Below are 17,767 nucleotides of genomic sequence, written 5' to 3'. Positions count from 1 at the left end.
CCAGTTTCTTCCTGTGTCTTCAAGAGAGGCAGAGGGAATAAGGGTTGGGGAAGGTGGGAAAGATGGAAGGATGGGAGGGATTGGGGAGGAGGAGACATTGGTTACATGAATACAAAGGACATTTCCAGCCTTAAAGGTGCTGTGACATTGTTTTGACAAGTTGAGTGTATATATGCAATCTGATGTGCATTTTTACCCATTTATGTATATAATTATTTGAGGCTAATGTTGATTGAATGACATTTTTTTTTTTTTTTTGTCAGTGTACCCATCAGTGGAACCAGGATGGTTGAAAGCAACTTACGAAGGCAAAACAGGACTAGTTCCAGAAAATTATGTTGTCTTCTTCTAATACTGTTTAGTGGATGGCAGTATCTTCATGGTATCCATGGTAACAATAATAAGTGCTATGATTTTATCTGACACAGATATGGGAATCAGCCCACTAAATGAAAAGTAAATTTCTGTTAAGTTTCTACACCAGCAGACTATGTAGCTCCCTATAAATGGAAAAGAAAAAAAATGCTTAAATTGCTTGCCATACCATTCTTTTTATTTTTTACCTCTTGACTGGTTTCTTATTTTAAAATCTTTCTTCCCCTATTTTTTCTGATAAGTAACTCTGCACATTGTCTCTTCCATAACAATTGTAGAATCTCAAATACTGTGTTAAGTACTATATCCCAGAAATTTGGAAACTAGAAATTTGTTATAAGGATTTTTAGATATGTCCTTTACTGTCTGGCATTCTCTGAGGAACATTGAAATCATTACTTAAAAATGTAATTTAAATTGTTCATTTATATTTTTTCTTAAGAATTTACTTCTTTTATATATGATTGTTTTGCTTGTCCTAAACATTTCAAGGAATAAGTTTTTTTTAATATAAGTTTATTTTTGTTTACCAAGTAGATGATGATATTCAAAAGGAATAATGTATATGATGTCTATAAATGAAATCAAATTAAGTCATACACTGATCTCAATATAAACACTCCATTCAGCATTCCACATGCCTTCTATGGGCATAGCAGGGATTAGCAAACTATTTCTGTCAAGGCCTGATAGTAAATATTTGGGAGTTTTGCAGACCGTGAAGGTCTTCACCATAATACTCAACCCTGCCATTGTAGCAGAAAGCACCCATAGACCATGAATAAGCAAATGAACATGGCTTACTTAGTACCAATACAACTTATTTATGGACCCTGAAATTTGAAAATCAAAATTCTCACATGTCCTGGCATGTCATCCTTCTTTAACTTCTTAAAATCCATTTAAGAATAGAAATATTTTAGCTGATGAGCCATACAAAACTGGTGGCAAGCCAGATTTGACTCATGGGTCTTGGTTTGCTGATGCCTGGTTAAGAGGATGTATAAAACTATCTTTATAATTTGGGGATTTTATGAAATTTTACTATATTAACATATAAATAACAACACATAACAAGTAATTTTACTACGTCAACATAAGTCATATGCATATATCATCTCCTAGTGGCATCACAAAATATAACTACAATAATAGGAAAACAGTGTAAAAAGTGCAGTTTTAGGGCATGCAGCCTGAATTCTACTTGTGACACTGTAAAGTGTCAACATATATTATTGTTATCTAATTTTAATTTTGGCTTTTGAGAAATTCTTGTACAAATGAATAAGATGTTTTTTAAAGACACTAGTAGAAAAGCTATGCATTTTAAATTCTATGCTTAATTGCAATAGAAACCAAACATAAAGATACAGGATTCTTAAATTATTTTGAGCCACAGAATTTAAAATTGCTTAATCATCTTTAGCAGGAATAAAATCTGTACATGATTTTCTTTTATTCTTTTCAGTTTACAGCCTTTATTAGGAATTCACTGAATTTATAGAACATAGAATAGGTATTTACTACCAATTTAAATGTATCACCAACATCTAGTCATGCATCAGCCATTATTTCTATTATTTCTGTTTCAATTATTCTAAAATGTTATTTCTATAAATATCTGCATGTGGCAAAGAGCCTTTTTTCTCAAGATTCCAAAAAGCTGGTTACTCACCATTGCCTACCACAGCACTGGTCCACTGGGCCATGATATTTTACTTGTTACTTTGGAGTTCTCCACTGTACAGACACACTCAGGTATTGACTGCATAAAACTCTTTTTATGTGATAATATAATCTGTAGTCTCAATTTCTTCTACTTTAAATGAATGTTTCTAGAGTTAACAGGTTAAATTTTGTGTGCACACATATACACACAACTATGTCTTGGAGCATTTATGCTTTTAAAATTAAAAATGGAATACTAGATTAGAATTTAAAAAGAATAACCATAGGCAGAGTCACAACCAGAAATAAGTATCAGTGCATTGAAATAAAGGAATGAAAAATATTTAATGTTGTAAAAATTAGTAATATAATGAAAAAATCTGATAAATGTTTATTTTTTACCTCCTGCTATTGATCTTTGTATACTTATAATCAGGTGTTGCTAGAGCTTTTTGGTCTCTAGATCCTTGGTGGCCCTTACTAATAATAATAACATTGCTAACACCCTGACTACCCTCTGCTGGAACAGAAGGTAGTTTTTCCAATGTACCAGTCCCTTAGTTATATGACACTCTCAGTTTAAACACCCTTGCCATCATCTGGCATCCTACTAGATTAGAACTTCTTAATGGCAAATTGATTTTCTTTCAAAGACCAACTTGACTCCAAAGAAAGATTCAGAATTCTACTTCACTTGCTGCTGCATAGAGAAATCTCAGCCTTCATTTTATTTTAACACAGACCAGAGTGTTCCTTCCTCTGAGTTGTCTGAGACCTAATTCCACTGATGATCAGTAAGGAATTAAAGGTTTTGCTGTATAAGACATGGATGTGAAGCCCAGCTCTCCTTTCTCATACTGCGGCATTTATTGTGGCGTGACTTACTGTGGTCCCTTTTTTGAAATACACGTACAAGTGCTTGTTCAAATTGTACTTTTTGCAGATTTAACATTATAGACTAATGGGTATGGTCCTTTTTCCTTCATATTGATTACATGTGTAAGTAAGTCATGGCCATATACTGCAGACAGACTAATTCTGCTTTTCCTTAGAAATAAGTTTCCTACAGATAGGGTGTTTGTGAGCATTGAGAAAATCAAGACATGTGCTCTAAATTACATGGAGTATTAATTACACAAGAAGGTGATGGCGGTCATTGAAACAGGATCATATTAAAAGTTGTAACCACATTTCAATAATGAAACTTAGCTTTTCAGGGACAGTATGAAGATATGTTAGAATTGCCACATGCACACCTTCAGAATGCACAGTGTGGACGCCCTAAACACTTCTTACAGTATAATCAGTATGAGGAAGAGATTGATAAGTCTAAGTTAATCATCTTGTGTACAATGTGAAAATATCATCAAGTACTAAAACATTTATGTATTTAACAAGTGACTCTTTTGTTATGCCATAACTCTACCAAGTTTATAGAAACTAATCAGTTAACTAAGGGCTTTTCTTATGTTATGGTAAATGTCTGAAAAGTAAAATAATCTTTGTATGCCTGTGAAGTCCATGAAGTATGAGGAAGTGCCATTTCTTCTTGTTTGATTTGAGTGGTTTTGGTAGTTGTGTTGGCTCTCTGTGCTTTGTAATGTGAACAAGGACAACCAAGTTTCTCAGCAGTGGCTTCTTGGCTAGCTCTTTCAGGGATGGTGGAGAAAAAAAAAATGTACTTTATAATCTCAAACTATCCAAGTTCCCAAGTAGGAAAAATAAAAATACACAATAACTTTGATTCTTACTCTATGATAATTGGTTTTACATATTGCAGCACACCTTTTAAAAAAACACCAGGTTAAAAAATAAAAAGTCCATTAGGTTGTAAGGAAAAAAAGTTTAGCACCGTAATCCTGTGGTGATAACCTCATTCACCTTATTACTCCCAGCCTCGTTCTTCAGGGCTGCGTTTATTTCTGCTATGAGAAGGATATCATTCCTATGGATGCTGGTGTAGGAGAGTCCTTCAGAGCCTTCTTTCAAACAACTGTACCTATAGTATACCCCTTAATTATGTATTCAGGATGCTTTAATTAGCATTTAGAGCTCCAATTTGAATTATATTTTATTGACTTATTGACTTACAAGTCAGTAAGACCATTTACAGTCAGATTTTGTTCTTTGTTTTTACAGTACCTTGGTAACTTGCAGCCGTAACTGTGTATGATCTAATAACATCACTGAGTAGGACCCCAAATCATATCTCCTGGTAAAGAAAAAAACAAGAGAATTTACTATTGTCCAGAAGTTATTTTGCACTTGACTACAGGTTTCCCATTACGGTAAAAATTGCTATTTACTTTTGGTTCCTATCTTTTTTGGTTACCTTCAAAAATCAAAACGATTTTTACGAATGAAGTTAACCTTTCTGAATAGTCTATGTCCCGCTGTCTCCTGTTGAGCTACAGACTTATTGCCAGGTATTTATCAACTGGTCTTAGTTGATACATTCACTGTATCCATTTGTTGTCACCAAAATCTCTCTGCTTCAAATGTGCAATCTTAGATGACCTCTGGCTTTTAAGTGACATGTACTTTTAAAGGATCAGATCAATAATAAATAAGATTTTTCATTTTTTATGGCAGCTGCATCCACTGTTTTAAATCAGGAATTTCAAATAAGAATGTTGACAGCACTCGAAGTAAGTCATTGGCAGAAAACTAATCTGAATATTCTAGAACAGTGTTCAGAAGCTGTTGTATTAGTTAGGGAACCCAGTAGGTCATCACTTCCCTCCCTGGCCCTCAAGAGAGATGCCAGGTTCAGAGGTAGAACGTTTCTTGGTGCTGTGGGGAGAAATGGAGTCTGTGTGTTTACTGAGGAATCCCAAAAGGCAGGAGTCATTTATAGTTATTACAAACATAAATACCCATCATCCAAGATGTTCATGTATAGGGCTATGTTAGGAATTTAAGTGATGGAGGGGGGTGAGGGCCAAAGGTGCTGACACCACCTAATTATGACCACTTTCTCCCCTTTGTACCATCTGCCATCTCTCAGCAGTGTTTCCTTTGGGCTTTACCCTTCCAGGGTTGAGAGTAGCCTGACTTTGCCTTAAATCCATTCAGTCTCTTAGATTAAAAGTGTGCATTGTTTTCTCTATGGCAGCATGTTAGAAGTTTTATATATGGCTTTGCATCTTCATTTACCTTTTTACAGACAACACTGCCTGCACGTGATTTATGCTTAAAGTCAGATATCATCACATTGAGAGCTGTGACTTCAGGAAGATCTGAAACCTTTACAACTAAATAGGGAGTTTGGCAGGGAAGATGATTTTTTTTAAAAAAAATTCAGAATCCTATTTATATACTGTTAAAATTTGAAGTACTATAGTTTATATTAAAATTGAATATTTAGATATTATATTTCAGTACTAGGAATTTTTTTGTAGCCATTAACATGACACATTAATAAATATGATGAAAATGATTGTCAGTAAATTATCATATTGAATTGTTTGTAGTGTTTCTGTATTTGTCTTCACTTTGTGTATATATACACACATATACAAAATATGTAAATAACCTCATGTTATTCCAATTTCAATTGCCACATATCTTTAATGTATGTTGACACTGTATTTTAAATTACTTAAAAAATAAACCATGTAAGCACATTTTAATTTAGTCTTTGTACTTCAAGAACCACTGTATTGGATTCATATAGAGAAAAAAACAAAGTTTCAAATACTGTGAATGGTCATTTTGAGTGTGGCTGAGTGGAAAATCATAGAATTAATAATCTTTTCCTGACAGTTGGACCTTTTCCTGAGAAATTGGCGGCATTATGACAGATCAGGAAAATGTTAATGTTGGTACCTATTAATGATGCAGGTGTCTACAAGAGAGAGAAGTAGATGAGCCACAAACAAAATATCAAATATAACAGGTATTCAGGCTTACCCGAAAATATAAGTTTGCAAAAGTTTACAAATGTGCTATGGAAGAAGTATCAGCATGAAAACTACACCCTTAGTTTTTTATTAGTTTTATGACCCTTTTGGTCACTATTTGACTTCTACCTAAAATGTTGTTTTTCTGTATCAGACAAAAAGAGAATCATGTATTTATTTTGTGCTGCTAAGTGAATTGTTGGAGTGCAACACTTACCTTGCAAAAACGTAAGCCTGACAGATTAATAATAGGTCCACTGAGCATACAACCTGATTTGCTCAACTGGATTGTAGCTTTCCTCAGTATTAGAAGAGAAGCAACAAATTCATTACACAAGACTGTTGAGATAAAAAGACTAATGTGAATAAATTCCAGTATGAATAAGCAGGAAAAGGCTGCTAGTATAGGTATTAGAAATCATTGTGGATCTGCTACTGTTTGAGAATGTTGGGTTGGAAGGAATCAACCCTTATAATTATAACTGATATTTTAGAAATAACAAAAACTAACTCCCAATAGCCAAAGCTAGAATGGTTTGAGCAACAAAATAAGTAATGTATCAGATGATTGGATTATGACCCAAATTATAAAATATCCATGAATCTATACTGATACAAAGGACAATAAATCTTGTTTATATAAACACATGTAAAATAGGGAAGAGACAGATATTCTTTAGAGAAGAATTCCAAATAATTGGAATTCTTTTACTCTTTCCTCTAGGTGGTAGAGTTTAACTTTTCCTTAGTTGAGGATGGGCTGTTAGACTTCGTGACTAATTTCCAAAAAACAAGAGTATGGAAAACGATTGTAACTTGACAGAGAAGCCTGTCAGATACTATCCTAACCAAGTGAAAAAAGTTAACATCATCAGTGATAGCATGTGGTTATCTTGTAATCCATAATATGATGTGATGAGAAAAGCCTGTCAACTCTGTGGTTTTCTTCCCCCAAACCCATATCTCCAGTCTAATCATAAGACAAACACCAGACACATCTAGATGGGGACCATTCTACAAGATAGATACTAAGTCAGTACTTCTCCAGACTGTCAAGGTAATGAAAAATAAGAAATCGTCACAGATAAAAGGAGAACTGGGAGACCAGACAGCTGAATGCATTGTGAACCCCTGGAGTAGATCCTGGAAAGGAAAGAAGACATCAATGGAAAAACTGAGGATATCCAAATAAAGTATAAAATTTAGTTAAGAGTGAAAAAAAAGAAAACAGTAACAAAATCAGCCACAAGATTGTGACATGAACTGAGGCCACCTTATCTCCTTTTTGGAATTTAAGTCACTTTTATTCAAGATTTAAATACTTTCACATTTTTCTTCACTAAATTTTGGGATCTGTGAGCAGGATATATCACTAGTTCATTGCTGGGTCTAAGGCAGTTGAGATCAGCTTGGTATACACCACGGCCCACCCCTTTCATTAAATGAATAAATTCACTAGCAAAGGAACAATCATTGTAAACTGTTTCAGGATTTAGATAATGCAGTTGTAGGCTTGGGTTGTTTTCTTTCTGTGTCTTCTTGCCCAGGAATAGTGGAATTCATTCTTTAACATCCTGTGAATGTATGGTTCACCATACATATGTATATATCAGTGGAGTAAACATATCCCCCACACACGAGTATTATGTATTCTTAAGGATTAGACACAGATTTGCTCTTCTCAGTACTGGACCTATAAAAACTTGGTTGATTGAGCTGAATGATTTAAGGATGATGTTGAAGAACTCAACTTCCTAAACCATTAAACACAAAATAACCCCAAAATAAGCTATGTTAAACTTAACAGGTGAATTTCTTGAGCCAAAGAAGTTGTGTTAAAATTTCACACAGCCAAAAATTTAGAAGCAAAATCTTTCCCAAGTTTTTTATACAATGGTTCAAGCTGTTAAAAAAAAAAATGTAGATGAGAACATTTGAAACCTCTTTATATAGGATGCCCTTGGAAACACAAATCCCCAAAATACTAAAATTGAATGCTTGTGAATGCTGTTTCTGGATGTTTAGAGTAAATGAGTCAAGCATGGCATTCAGCAGGACTGTGCTTGTTGATAGAAATTAGTTATCTGAAACATTCTACCTCCAAATTGTTGGAAGCCTGTCTACTGAAAAAGATTCTCAGGGTCAGCCTGGGCTGGAGAAAGAAAAATAACAGCCTATCTCCCAATCCTCATTATGGTTTTAAATATTCACTAAATCGCCTGTTTACAGAAAGATTTTTCACAGAATGAATGAATCATAAGTTTTACCTTAGCAAATACACAGTTTAAATGCCTTTCAAAAATTTTTGAAATAACAATTATTTCTTCAAATAAATCTGACTTGAAACAACATGTTAAATATGATCCAAGCTACTAGAATGTGTGCTTACATGTGTGTTAAAGAATGCCTTCCCTCCTCCATCCAGGCTGACAGCCTCTCTGGCATCTCCCTAGAATACTTAGGGTTTTTCAGAACAAGTATGGAAATGACTTAGTCTAAATTTCTGCAGAGTTGGAGACTGAGGCCATATCAACCTCTTTCTAGCAGAATCATGACTCTTCTCTCTGCTGTTATCTGACCACTAACTTTTTGAATATGTGCGGAGGGTAGCTTCTCCTATGCTTTGGACTTTGCCGAAGTCTAACCTTATCTGAAAAGGATATCCTCTAATAAATATTTTCCCTGATAGGCACACAGGGAGCAGAAAAGCCAAAAAAGTAAGATTCAACCATACTTGACTGTTAAAGGAAAAGGCTTTTTTTTTTTTTTTTTTTTGGTGTGTGAAAATTTCTGAAAATAGGTATAAAATACCTAGCCCAGTGCCTTGTACCTAGTAGGTATTACTGGATAGCTATTTAAAGACTTCAGGGGTTTTATAGTTGAGTTTGCAAATTTTTTATGTAAATGGCAAAAAGAATCAGTGAAACATTAAACTGTAGCAATAGAAGTTAAATCATGGCTCCCAAATGTATGGTCAAAAGCCACTAAGCAATTGTTCTCCCTTACACTGTTACGTGATCCTCTGATCCTCCTAACTACTAGACACAGCCACTGGGTGTCTCTCTCTCTCTCTCTCTTTTTTTTTTTTTTTTAGGAAAGAAAACGGACTGGAAGGTTAGTTTCTCTGACCTAATGTCACATAGTTGGTGGTGGCAGGGCTACAAGGTGTCGTTCTTTGAAACTCAGTACTCTTTACAATGAACCACCTTTTTAGTACACCAAAGAAGTATGATAAAACTTTATGTATCACCACACTTGAAAGAGTTATTTGGCAAACAAGCTTATCCAGAAGAAAGATGAAGTTGGTGAGGAGACTGGAAACCCCATCCTCTGAAAAATGTTTTAGATCAGAAGTGTTGCTGCTCCCAAGTGTGACCTTTGGACCACTTTAAAAGCTGTTTACAAATGCAGAACCTGAATCAGGATCTGCATTTTAACAAAACTGCAAGATGATTTAGATAAACAGTTTAGTTTGAAAAGCACAGGTTTAGCAGAACTTTGAATGAGGCCTTTGGGAATATCTGAGGGCAAAAAAAGACTAGAACTCATGCTTATTATTATAAAGGCCTAAGATAGAATCTTGGAAGAAGTCACAAAGACTGAGATTAAGGTTTAAAAATAATTTTATCATCAAGTATTCTAAAAAGAGAACTCAAGAAACAGCTTTCCATTGTAGGGAGTGTTCAAGTGCATCTGGGTAACTGACCATTTGTCAAAATTTCACAGAGAAAATAGAAAAATTCAATGAGTATTTGAACCAGGCTCAAAAAGCAATTCTCGAGCACCAAGACCTGTGCAAGTCATTGGAAATCTTGAGTAAATTAGATATTATCCTTCCTTTCAAGAGAACCATGGTTTATTTGGGTAACAGGTAAGTAAAAGTCAATAAGATGTTATATGATGAAATGCTAAAAAGAGTAAGTATTGGGGTGCAGAGAAGGCACTATTCTGAACCCAGAAGATGGCAGAAGTGACGAAAAAGAAGATAGGTTGAATATAGAGAAAGACAAGTATGAATTGATTGTAACTTGGTGGATGATGTCATCATCCAGCCAAATTTTGGCTGAGGTGAGAAGCTGAAAGGAGTGGAGCTCCAGATAATAGATTGGGATTCCACGTTGCACAGAGGAAGAGGCAAATAGAGGAGTTGGGGAGAGGGGAGGAGTAGAGTGGTGATAGGGAAGGGCTGGGATAAGCTGTATTTACTCTTTTTTTATGTCTTCATCCTTTCAACTAACATAGTGCCACGCACTAATCTAGTTGCTCAGCATTCAGAAGAGAATTAGACATGGTCTTTGTTCTTGAGTTCATAGCTCAATGAAGGAAACAGACATAAATTAAGGTAAGTGTGATAGAGGCACAAAGTGTGAAAGGAGCACACAATAACCCCAAAATTTAGAGGGGAAAGGAAGGCAGAGAGGATCAGAGGAGGTTTTATACACAGAAAGAAACATCTTAAGTAAACCCTAAAGGATAGAACAACACAGAGAATGAAGACCTAAAGTCTTAAAGTTGAATGAAGTTACTGATGGATTAGATCTAGTTCTAAGTAGCTGCGAAGTTGAGTGCTTGTACGGGCACACTGATGGCATCGTGGAAGCATAGGATGAGCTAAAAAAAAAAAAAGTGTAAAAAACAGGATTGATTGCATGAAGGCCAATCTGAGGAGGACATGAGGTTTAGGGAGGAGAATGGTGTACTCAGATTCACCCTTAGAAAGACTGGAATGGAGGGGTGATTTCAAATGAATATTGTGTCTGGCACTGCAGGAATGGGGCTGGAGAGGCAATGTTTCATAAACACTAGAAAAAATGAACAGGCCAGACAAGGAAATGACTCATTTGATAGGTCAAAGTGACATGACATGACCATTTTGAATGAGTAATTTATTGGATTCATATGAGCTCAGATGTCTGTAGGTTGCTGAGGAAGGAATCAGCAATAAAGACAGTAAGCAAAGTTCCCAAGGCTGAAAAAGGCTGCCAAAAGCACTGGGCAAAGTGAGTGGCTGGAATTGGTTAGTAAATTTGGTGATGTGGACTCACTTGGCCTAAGCTATTCCTCTTTTTGGGAGCACTGCAGGCACTGACAAGCAAGGCTTGGAGATTGATGGCTTAATGCCTCCCATAAAATCCAGGGGCTTTCACTTGAGTTTCAAAGGTAGGCATAGATGGTGGGGGTGGGAGGTGTGAATTCCCTAGGTTGTATAGTAAATGTATTGTATATAGATATGCACATTTTTTCCCCAGGAAAAGGGGCCATAGATACAATGATTCAAAAATTTCAACTCCACGGGCGCCTGGGTGGCTCAGTTGGTTAAGCAACTGCCTTCGGCTCAGGTCATGAGTCCCAGGATCGAGTCCCTCATCGGGCTCCCTGCTCAGCAGGGAGTCTGCTTCTCCCTCTGACCTTCCCCCCTCTCATGTGCTCTCTCTCTCTCATTCTCTCTCTCAAATAAATAAATAAACTCTTAAAAAATATTTCAACTCCACATTTGACCTACCTCCTCCCCGACACAAAGGCTACCAAATGAGTACTGCATATACAGTAGCTAAGAGTTGCGGCTGGAATGTCTGTTTGAACCCAGGGTCCCCACTGTGGAAGACGAGAGTGGAGTTTAACTTGGGGCCAGCTTGATCTCTTCCCGTATCAGGCTGAGAAAGGAATGATTATAGATGAAGCTTAAAAGCACAGGCCAGCCCAGTGATTTGTGCCTATTTGATGAGGGAATGCTCATAGAGACCACAACAGGTATCAGGGGAAAATAAAGAGGAGGGGCCACTGAGTGTTACAGAACATTTAGGCTCCAGTCTTCATTCAGTCTGTTTCCTGGGGCTGGGTTGTGACTTAAAAGCTAGGGAGGTAGCTTTTTTTCTGCTTCGTGAACTCAGGAGATCCATGTGCCAGAAAGAATTCTTCTGGCACTTGTAGAGCAAAAAAGGGCCCTGTCATTCTCTCCCCCATGACCTTTGAGGACTCCAGGAGCAGACCAGGTTTTGCTCTACTTAAGAATTATTGTGTGGTGTAAAGTACCAAAGCTATGGAGTTGTAGAGTGAGCGAAGCTGCAGAAAGTGGCAGAACTTGGCTTTGCCCAGCCTTTCTTGCTGCTGGTGTCAAGGCTCACCTGCTGCAGACCCCTCCCTGGATGGGTGGGTTGTTTGTTTTTGTCTGTTTTTTGCTTGGCAGCCAAGGCTAAAATAACTCTTAAAATAGGAGTAAGTAACAATGTCCTTCTTACGTACTTAAACATAGTATATCATTCTGTTTCCAGTCTGAAAACAGAAAACCCCCTAGTAAGTAGAAAAGGTTAAAATTAATATAATTAATGTGAAAGGTGACTATTAAAGAGCCTGACATGGAGGTCTAAGGAATACAGAGATAGTACATGGTGAAAGCAGCTACTACCTGTAGGGCAAAGGGAGAGTACAAAGGAACTAAGAACTAAGAAGAGTCCACTTGAGGGTGAGATACAGACCTTATTTTAGAGGGTATGGCTACCACAGGATACACAACAGATGGGTTGTTAGAAAGTTGCTAGTGAGTGTGGGCTGGAGAACTGACAATGTGTGGCAGAGAAACTAGCTGGCAGGTTCCAGCTCTAAGCAAGGACCACAGAGGTGAGTGCCACTGGGCTGCCCCTACATGATCTGCTTAGTGTCCCTCTTCCTCTCAATTATTTTTTTAAAGATTTTATTTATTTATTTGACACAGAGAGACACAGCGAGAGAGGGAACACAAGCAGGGGGAGTGGGAGAAGGAGAAGCAGGCTTCCTGCTGAGCGGGGAGCCCGATGTGGGGCTCGATCCCAGGACCCTGGGATCATGACCTGAGCCAAAGGCAGACGCTTAACGGCTAAGGCTGAGCCACCCAGGCGCCCCCCTCTTCCTCTCAACTGAAGGAGAAATGTTTTTGAAGTCTACCCCCAGTGCCATAAAGCAGGGATAATGTCTTTGGAACTGAAGTGGTAATTGACACACTTGTAAACACTGTTTACCTCAGATCAACAACAAAATTTTGGAGTCTTTTTCTGTTTAATTAGAAAACAGACAAGATTTCTATCTTACTGATAAACACCATGTGGCAAGTTTTTGCAAATTTGGTAAGATAAAATGAAATAATTGGTATACTTCTTGCATAAAAGCAGATAAAAAGATAAAGATTTTTTTTTATTTTCAGAAAATATGATTATGTACTTAGAAAACCAAGACACTCTACCACAAAACAGACAAAATAATCTGTTGGAATTGATAAGAGAATTTAATAAGGTTATGAATATAAAGTAATCATAGAAATTAAGAGATCTTTTCCCCTGTCTTGGTAATAACCAATAAAAATTAGAAGAAATCACATTTATGACAGCAAAAAAATAAAATGCATAAGAATACATGTATCAAGAAAGTTAAGGGACCTATGTGATGAGGAAATCCAACATCTTATGAAAAGACTTAACATAAGACCCATCTTCTAGGATGATAAGAATTAATACTTTAAAAATGCCAACATTCCCTATATTAATTCTAATTTTAATGGAACTTAGGATTCTATTTCTATTCTTCTTCTTAGAAATAGACAAATGATTTGAGGTTCATATAAAAAATCTGTTCAAAAAAAGGCCAAGACATTTTTGACAGAAAAGAATGAGGGCAGTATTTATGCTATAAGTTATTAATACAATTTTAAGTTATAGAAATTAAAACACTACAATATTAGCATTGGATTGAGCAAGTATTTAGTTAAAAAAACCCAAAAGTATATTCAAGCATATGGAGAAACAATGTATGATTAAATTTAATGATTAAGTTAGTTTAATTTAATAATTGGCTATCAAAAGGGAAGGAAACAGAATTAGACCTCCTTCACATTTTATACAAAATAGATTTATAGAAGAATTTATAAAATCCTAACAAATAAAAAAAAATTAGAGGAACTATCAGGAGTTTGTGTTGGGGAGACCATCTTAAAGCAAGAAACCACAAAATCTCAAAGGAAAGGACAGTCTTAATGACAAAGTTCTTAAATTTTATACAGTAAAAACATAAAGTTGAAAGATGCCTTTTAGACTGGAAAAATATTTGTAAGAGAGATGATATCCTTAATATGCAAAACACTCCTATGAATTAACTGGGGGAAAATAATATGGAAATAGGATCAAGGGACCCCATGAAGCAATTTAAAGAAGAGGAAATGCACATAAACGTTTGCAAAGATGTTCAGCCTCATTATTTTTAAAAAATGCAGATTAAACTGACAATAAGATACCATTTTCCACCCAGATGACTGGCAAAACTATGGAGATCACATCTAGTTCTGTGTAGGTTGCAGGAAAATGAGAACTCTTATCTGTGAATTATCTGTGAATTACTCCAACATTTTGATCCAAAATATTTAGCAAAATTTGATAAACAAAATTAAATACACATATGCTACAAGACCTGTAACTGGACTCCAGTAATCCAATTTTGGCAAATGTATAAGCACCACTATAAAACCTTGTTCAAGGATGTGTAATGTGATATTTCATAGTTTCAACAGCTTATATAAACGGTATAAAAAGACACAATATTCTTAATTTCCAAAACTAACTTTAAATTCAAACCTTAAGACTCCAGCTTGCTTTCTGGTGGACAATTTGATTTAGAGGCTTCCCGATAAATTCAGTTCAATAAGCAATTTAAAAAAAAACATTAAGTATAATTTCCTAGTTTGTGGTTTCCGATGATGAGATTTTAGTTGAGCTTTGAGGGAAGAGAGGAGTAGGGCCAACATAAGAGGTGAGTGCGTGTGTGTGTGCGAGTGTTGGTTGAGTAAACAAGAGAGGCACATCCCAATGGAATAACAATAATATTGAACTGAAGGTGAAATTGAAACTAAGATTATCCCAACTGGCCAAGATAACTTTCCCCTCCTCAATTGGCTTTGAACATCTACTCCCTTATGTTTATTGCTGCAGTGATTATTACTTTTCTGAATGCATTACAGCAGACAAGCAAGAAGATTAGTGCCTGCCTACTGAGATATGCATAATGTCCCCAGGGAATGTGATGCCTTTCAGGAATTTGATATTCTTATTTTTCTGAGTGGATGACGTCCTATTTTCATCCTACCCGAGCCTACGAAAGAGAAGGTAAGTTTTTATTTAGAAGTCCCTAAATTTATATTGTGTTTTAAATTTTACAAGTTAAACTTCATATGAATTCACTTTTAAAATTCTCCAAATTTTGCAAAATAGGAAATATAATCATCTTATTTTATTACAAGTATAGCAATTAAGACTTAGAGAGGTTTAATGATTGTACTTGGTAGAACTAGACTTGCACTAAATATTTTCAAACCAACTTCCATGCTCTTTTCCCTAAACCAGTGTTTCCCAATTTCAGGTGTCATGTATCCCCTATATAATTTTTGCTACACCCAACTATAACCTTAATATTATTTACTTAAGACAACCAACTCTAATCGAGAACAATGACTAGGTTTTTTATTTTTAGTCTTGTCATAGCAAGATTTATGAAATGTGTGGTAGACGTGTTAGCCATTTTTCCCTAATATATGTTAAAAAACAAATACATAGCTATAATTTCTGTTTAGGTGAGAAATATTACCTTAAACAAACCAAATGCCTCTCGGAAGTTTTAAAAGAGTTGACTTCATTCGTATTTATAAGATTCGATTAATGAGTTCTCTAGAGACTCTTGACTCTGGAAAACGAACTGAGGGTTGTGGAAGGGGAGGTGGGGGGAGATGGTATAACTGGATAATGGGCATTAAGGAGGGCACGTGATGTGATGAGCCCTGGGTGTTATACACAACTGATGAATCATTGAACAGTACATCTAAACTAATGATGTACTATATGTTAGCTAATTGAATTAAAAAAAAACTTGATCAATGAAAACAGCAGGGAATTACTTAAAGACCAACTGTTCTCTACTTTCTGTGGGTGGGGATGGACAAGGCAGGAAGAATCAAAATTCTGAATTATGATTGATGAGTGTGGTAGGTATTCTTCAAGAAGTGGCAGTCTTCACTATCAATTCCTTGTACATGCCTCTCCATGAATCAAAAATTGGAGCTATTAATCCTCCTCCTGAATCTAGACTGGATTTATGACTTGCCTTAACTAATAGAATGTGGTAGAAGTGCTATGGCAGCTCTTGGCCTAACTTTGACAGTTTTGGCAGCTTGGGGAAGCCAGCCACTATGCTGTAAGGTAGTTTGGATTAGTCTAATCAATTACTTGATGCCATGTGAGGGGAAAAAAGAGGGCACAGAAAGGAGCACCAAAGTACTAAACATGTGAGTGACACCATCTTGGACCTTCTAACCCAGCCCAGAGGCCAGCTCTGTATAATCCCAGACAACTTCTGTGGGATAGGAGAATGAGCCTCCCCGAACTCTGACACATAAAATTATGGTAAATAATAAATCGCTTTGAGCCACTAGATTTTGGCATGTTTTGTTATGTAGCAATAGACAACTGAAATAATAATTATGGGACCATAGCACTGGAAATACCTGAGTTCTTCTGCTTTATAAAAGCTGAGTATGGTAAAGACTGTTGGTTGTTTCCCCTTGTTCGTAATGTTTTTCTTTCTCTCACAGTAATAGAAACCTCAACTTTTAGCTAGGGAAATAACAGTTGGAAACTAAAGATTACATTTCCTAGCCTTCTTTGGTGTTATGTGTGGCTATGTTACTAAGTTTCAATCAATGCAATAAGAAAATAAATGCATACAACTTCATTGTTGGTCCTTAAAGATAGGAGACAAGCTCTTACTTTCCCCAATTCCTTCATCCTGCTTCTTGGAAGGTGGGTGATTTTATACCGCACAGATAAGCACACTCTCTAGATTTGATGGAGCAACAAGACAGAAGTCATGGTCCCTGCATGATTTCATGGAGCAGAACTACCATCCTTATAGACCATCTGCTTATTACTGAAAGAGAAATTTCCGTTTTGTTTAAAATCTCTCTTTTCTGTTACATGTAGCTGAATTTTTGTGTTAACTAATTAACTTGGTTTCTGCAGACCTGCAGATCTTGGAAACAGTGTTTCTCAGGAGAAAGAAGATAAAGGCTATGAGCTCAAGAGCTGCCCTAGTAGCTTTCCATGAGGCCAAAAGCTGCCAAGGGACTAATTTGAAAGCAGGTATGATTGGCTACTTACACCAGCAAGTATAATCCTCACAGGTAAAGAAGAGCTGTGTCCTCCAGCTGAGTATATGTATGGTTTTAGGGTGTGCTAAATTCAGGATCTGAATCTTATCCCCTGCCTAGTATCCTGCATTATCATATCACTGAAACAGATAGTGCCTGGGTTACATCTGTCCATTAACTATTTGTGGTCCACTAGACTATGAGCTCTATAAAATCATATTCTATTTGCCTAGGGCAGAGCTCTGCATAAGTTGCCTATCCAAAACCTGATCTCCCTCCTTCCTTAATAAAAACTTGGATTTGAAAAACTCTATAGTTGAAAAAGTCTATTTCTCAGACTCCTTTGCAATATGGAGTCTATCTGATATAGTTTCTGCCACTGAGATAAGTAAAAGTGATAAATGCGAAGTTTCTGGGAAAGTTTTGTTTTTGTAATAAGTGCTACTGCTACCCCCTATTCCTTGTGATTTTCCTCTTATTCTTCCTGCTTGGAAAATGGATGGGAGGCTGGAAGTGGAGCAGTCATTTTGTGCCATAATAATAAAAGCAAGAAGGAGCTTGGGACATTTATATCAGCATGGAAGCTGGATTAACTCCAAATTGTTGTTTTATGAGAAATACCCATTATTTGGTTAAATGTTGTAGTAAAGTTTCTTTCATAGTC

At 36.2% G+C, this 17,767-nt stretch overlaps 1 protein-coding gene across 2 annotated transcripts in view; it reads left to right on the top strand.

Annotated features, from left to right (window-relative positions):
- ARHGAP42 (Rho GTPase activating protein 42) overlaps positions 1 to 5,663 on the top strand; it is a 316,467-nt gene extending 310,804 nt beyond the window's left edge. The window contains exons 24-25 of one of the 2 annotated variants that reach the window (XM_073904018.1): positions 264 to 391; positions 4,183 to 5,663. In XM_073904018.1, coding sequence (XP_073760119.1) covers positions 264 to 352 — 89 coding nt within the window. In that variant the 3' untranslated portion in view covers positions 353 to 391; positions 4,183 to 5,663. Of the gene's footprint in view, positions 1 to 263 lie in introns of both variants that reach the window. The other variant, XM_025893708.2, reaches the window with a different exon arrangement.
- The last annotated feature ends 12,104 nt before the right edge of the window (positions 5,664 to 17,767 follow it).

Source organism: Callorhinus ursinus, unplaced genomic scaffold, assembly GCF_003265705.2.
Source record: "Callorhinus ursinus isolate GAN/ISIS: 27379988/994484 unplaced genomic scaffold, GSC_fseal_2.0 scaffold19, whole genome shotgun sequence".
NCBI classification, from domain to species: Eukaryota; Metazoa; Chordata; class Mammalia; order Carnivora; family Otariidae; genus Callorhinus; species Callorhinus ursinus.
The sequence above is the reverse complement of the archived record's forward strand: the minus strand, read 5'-3'. Positions and strand labels throughout refer to the sequence as shown.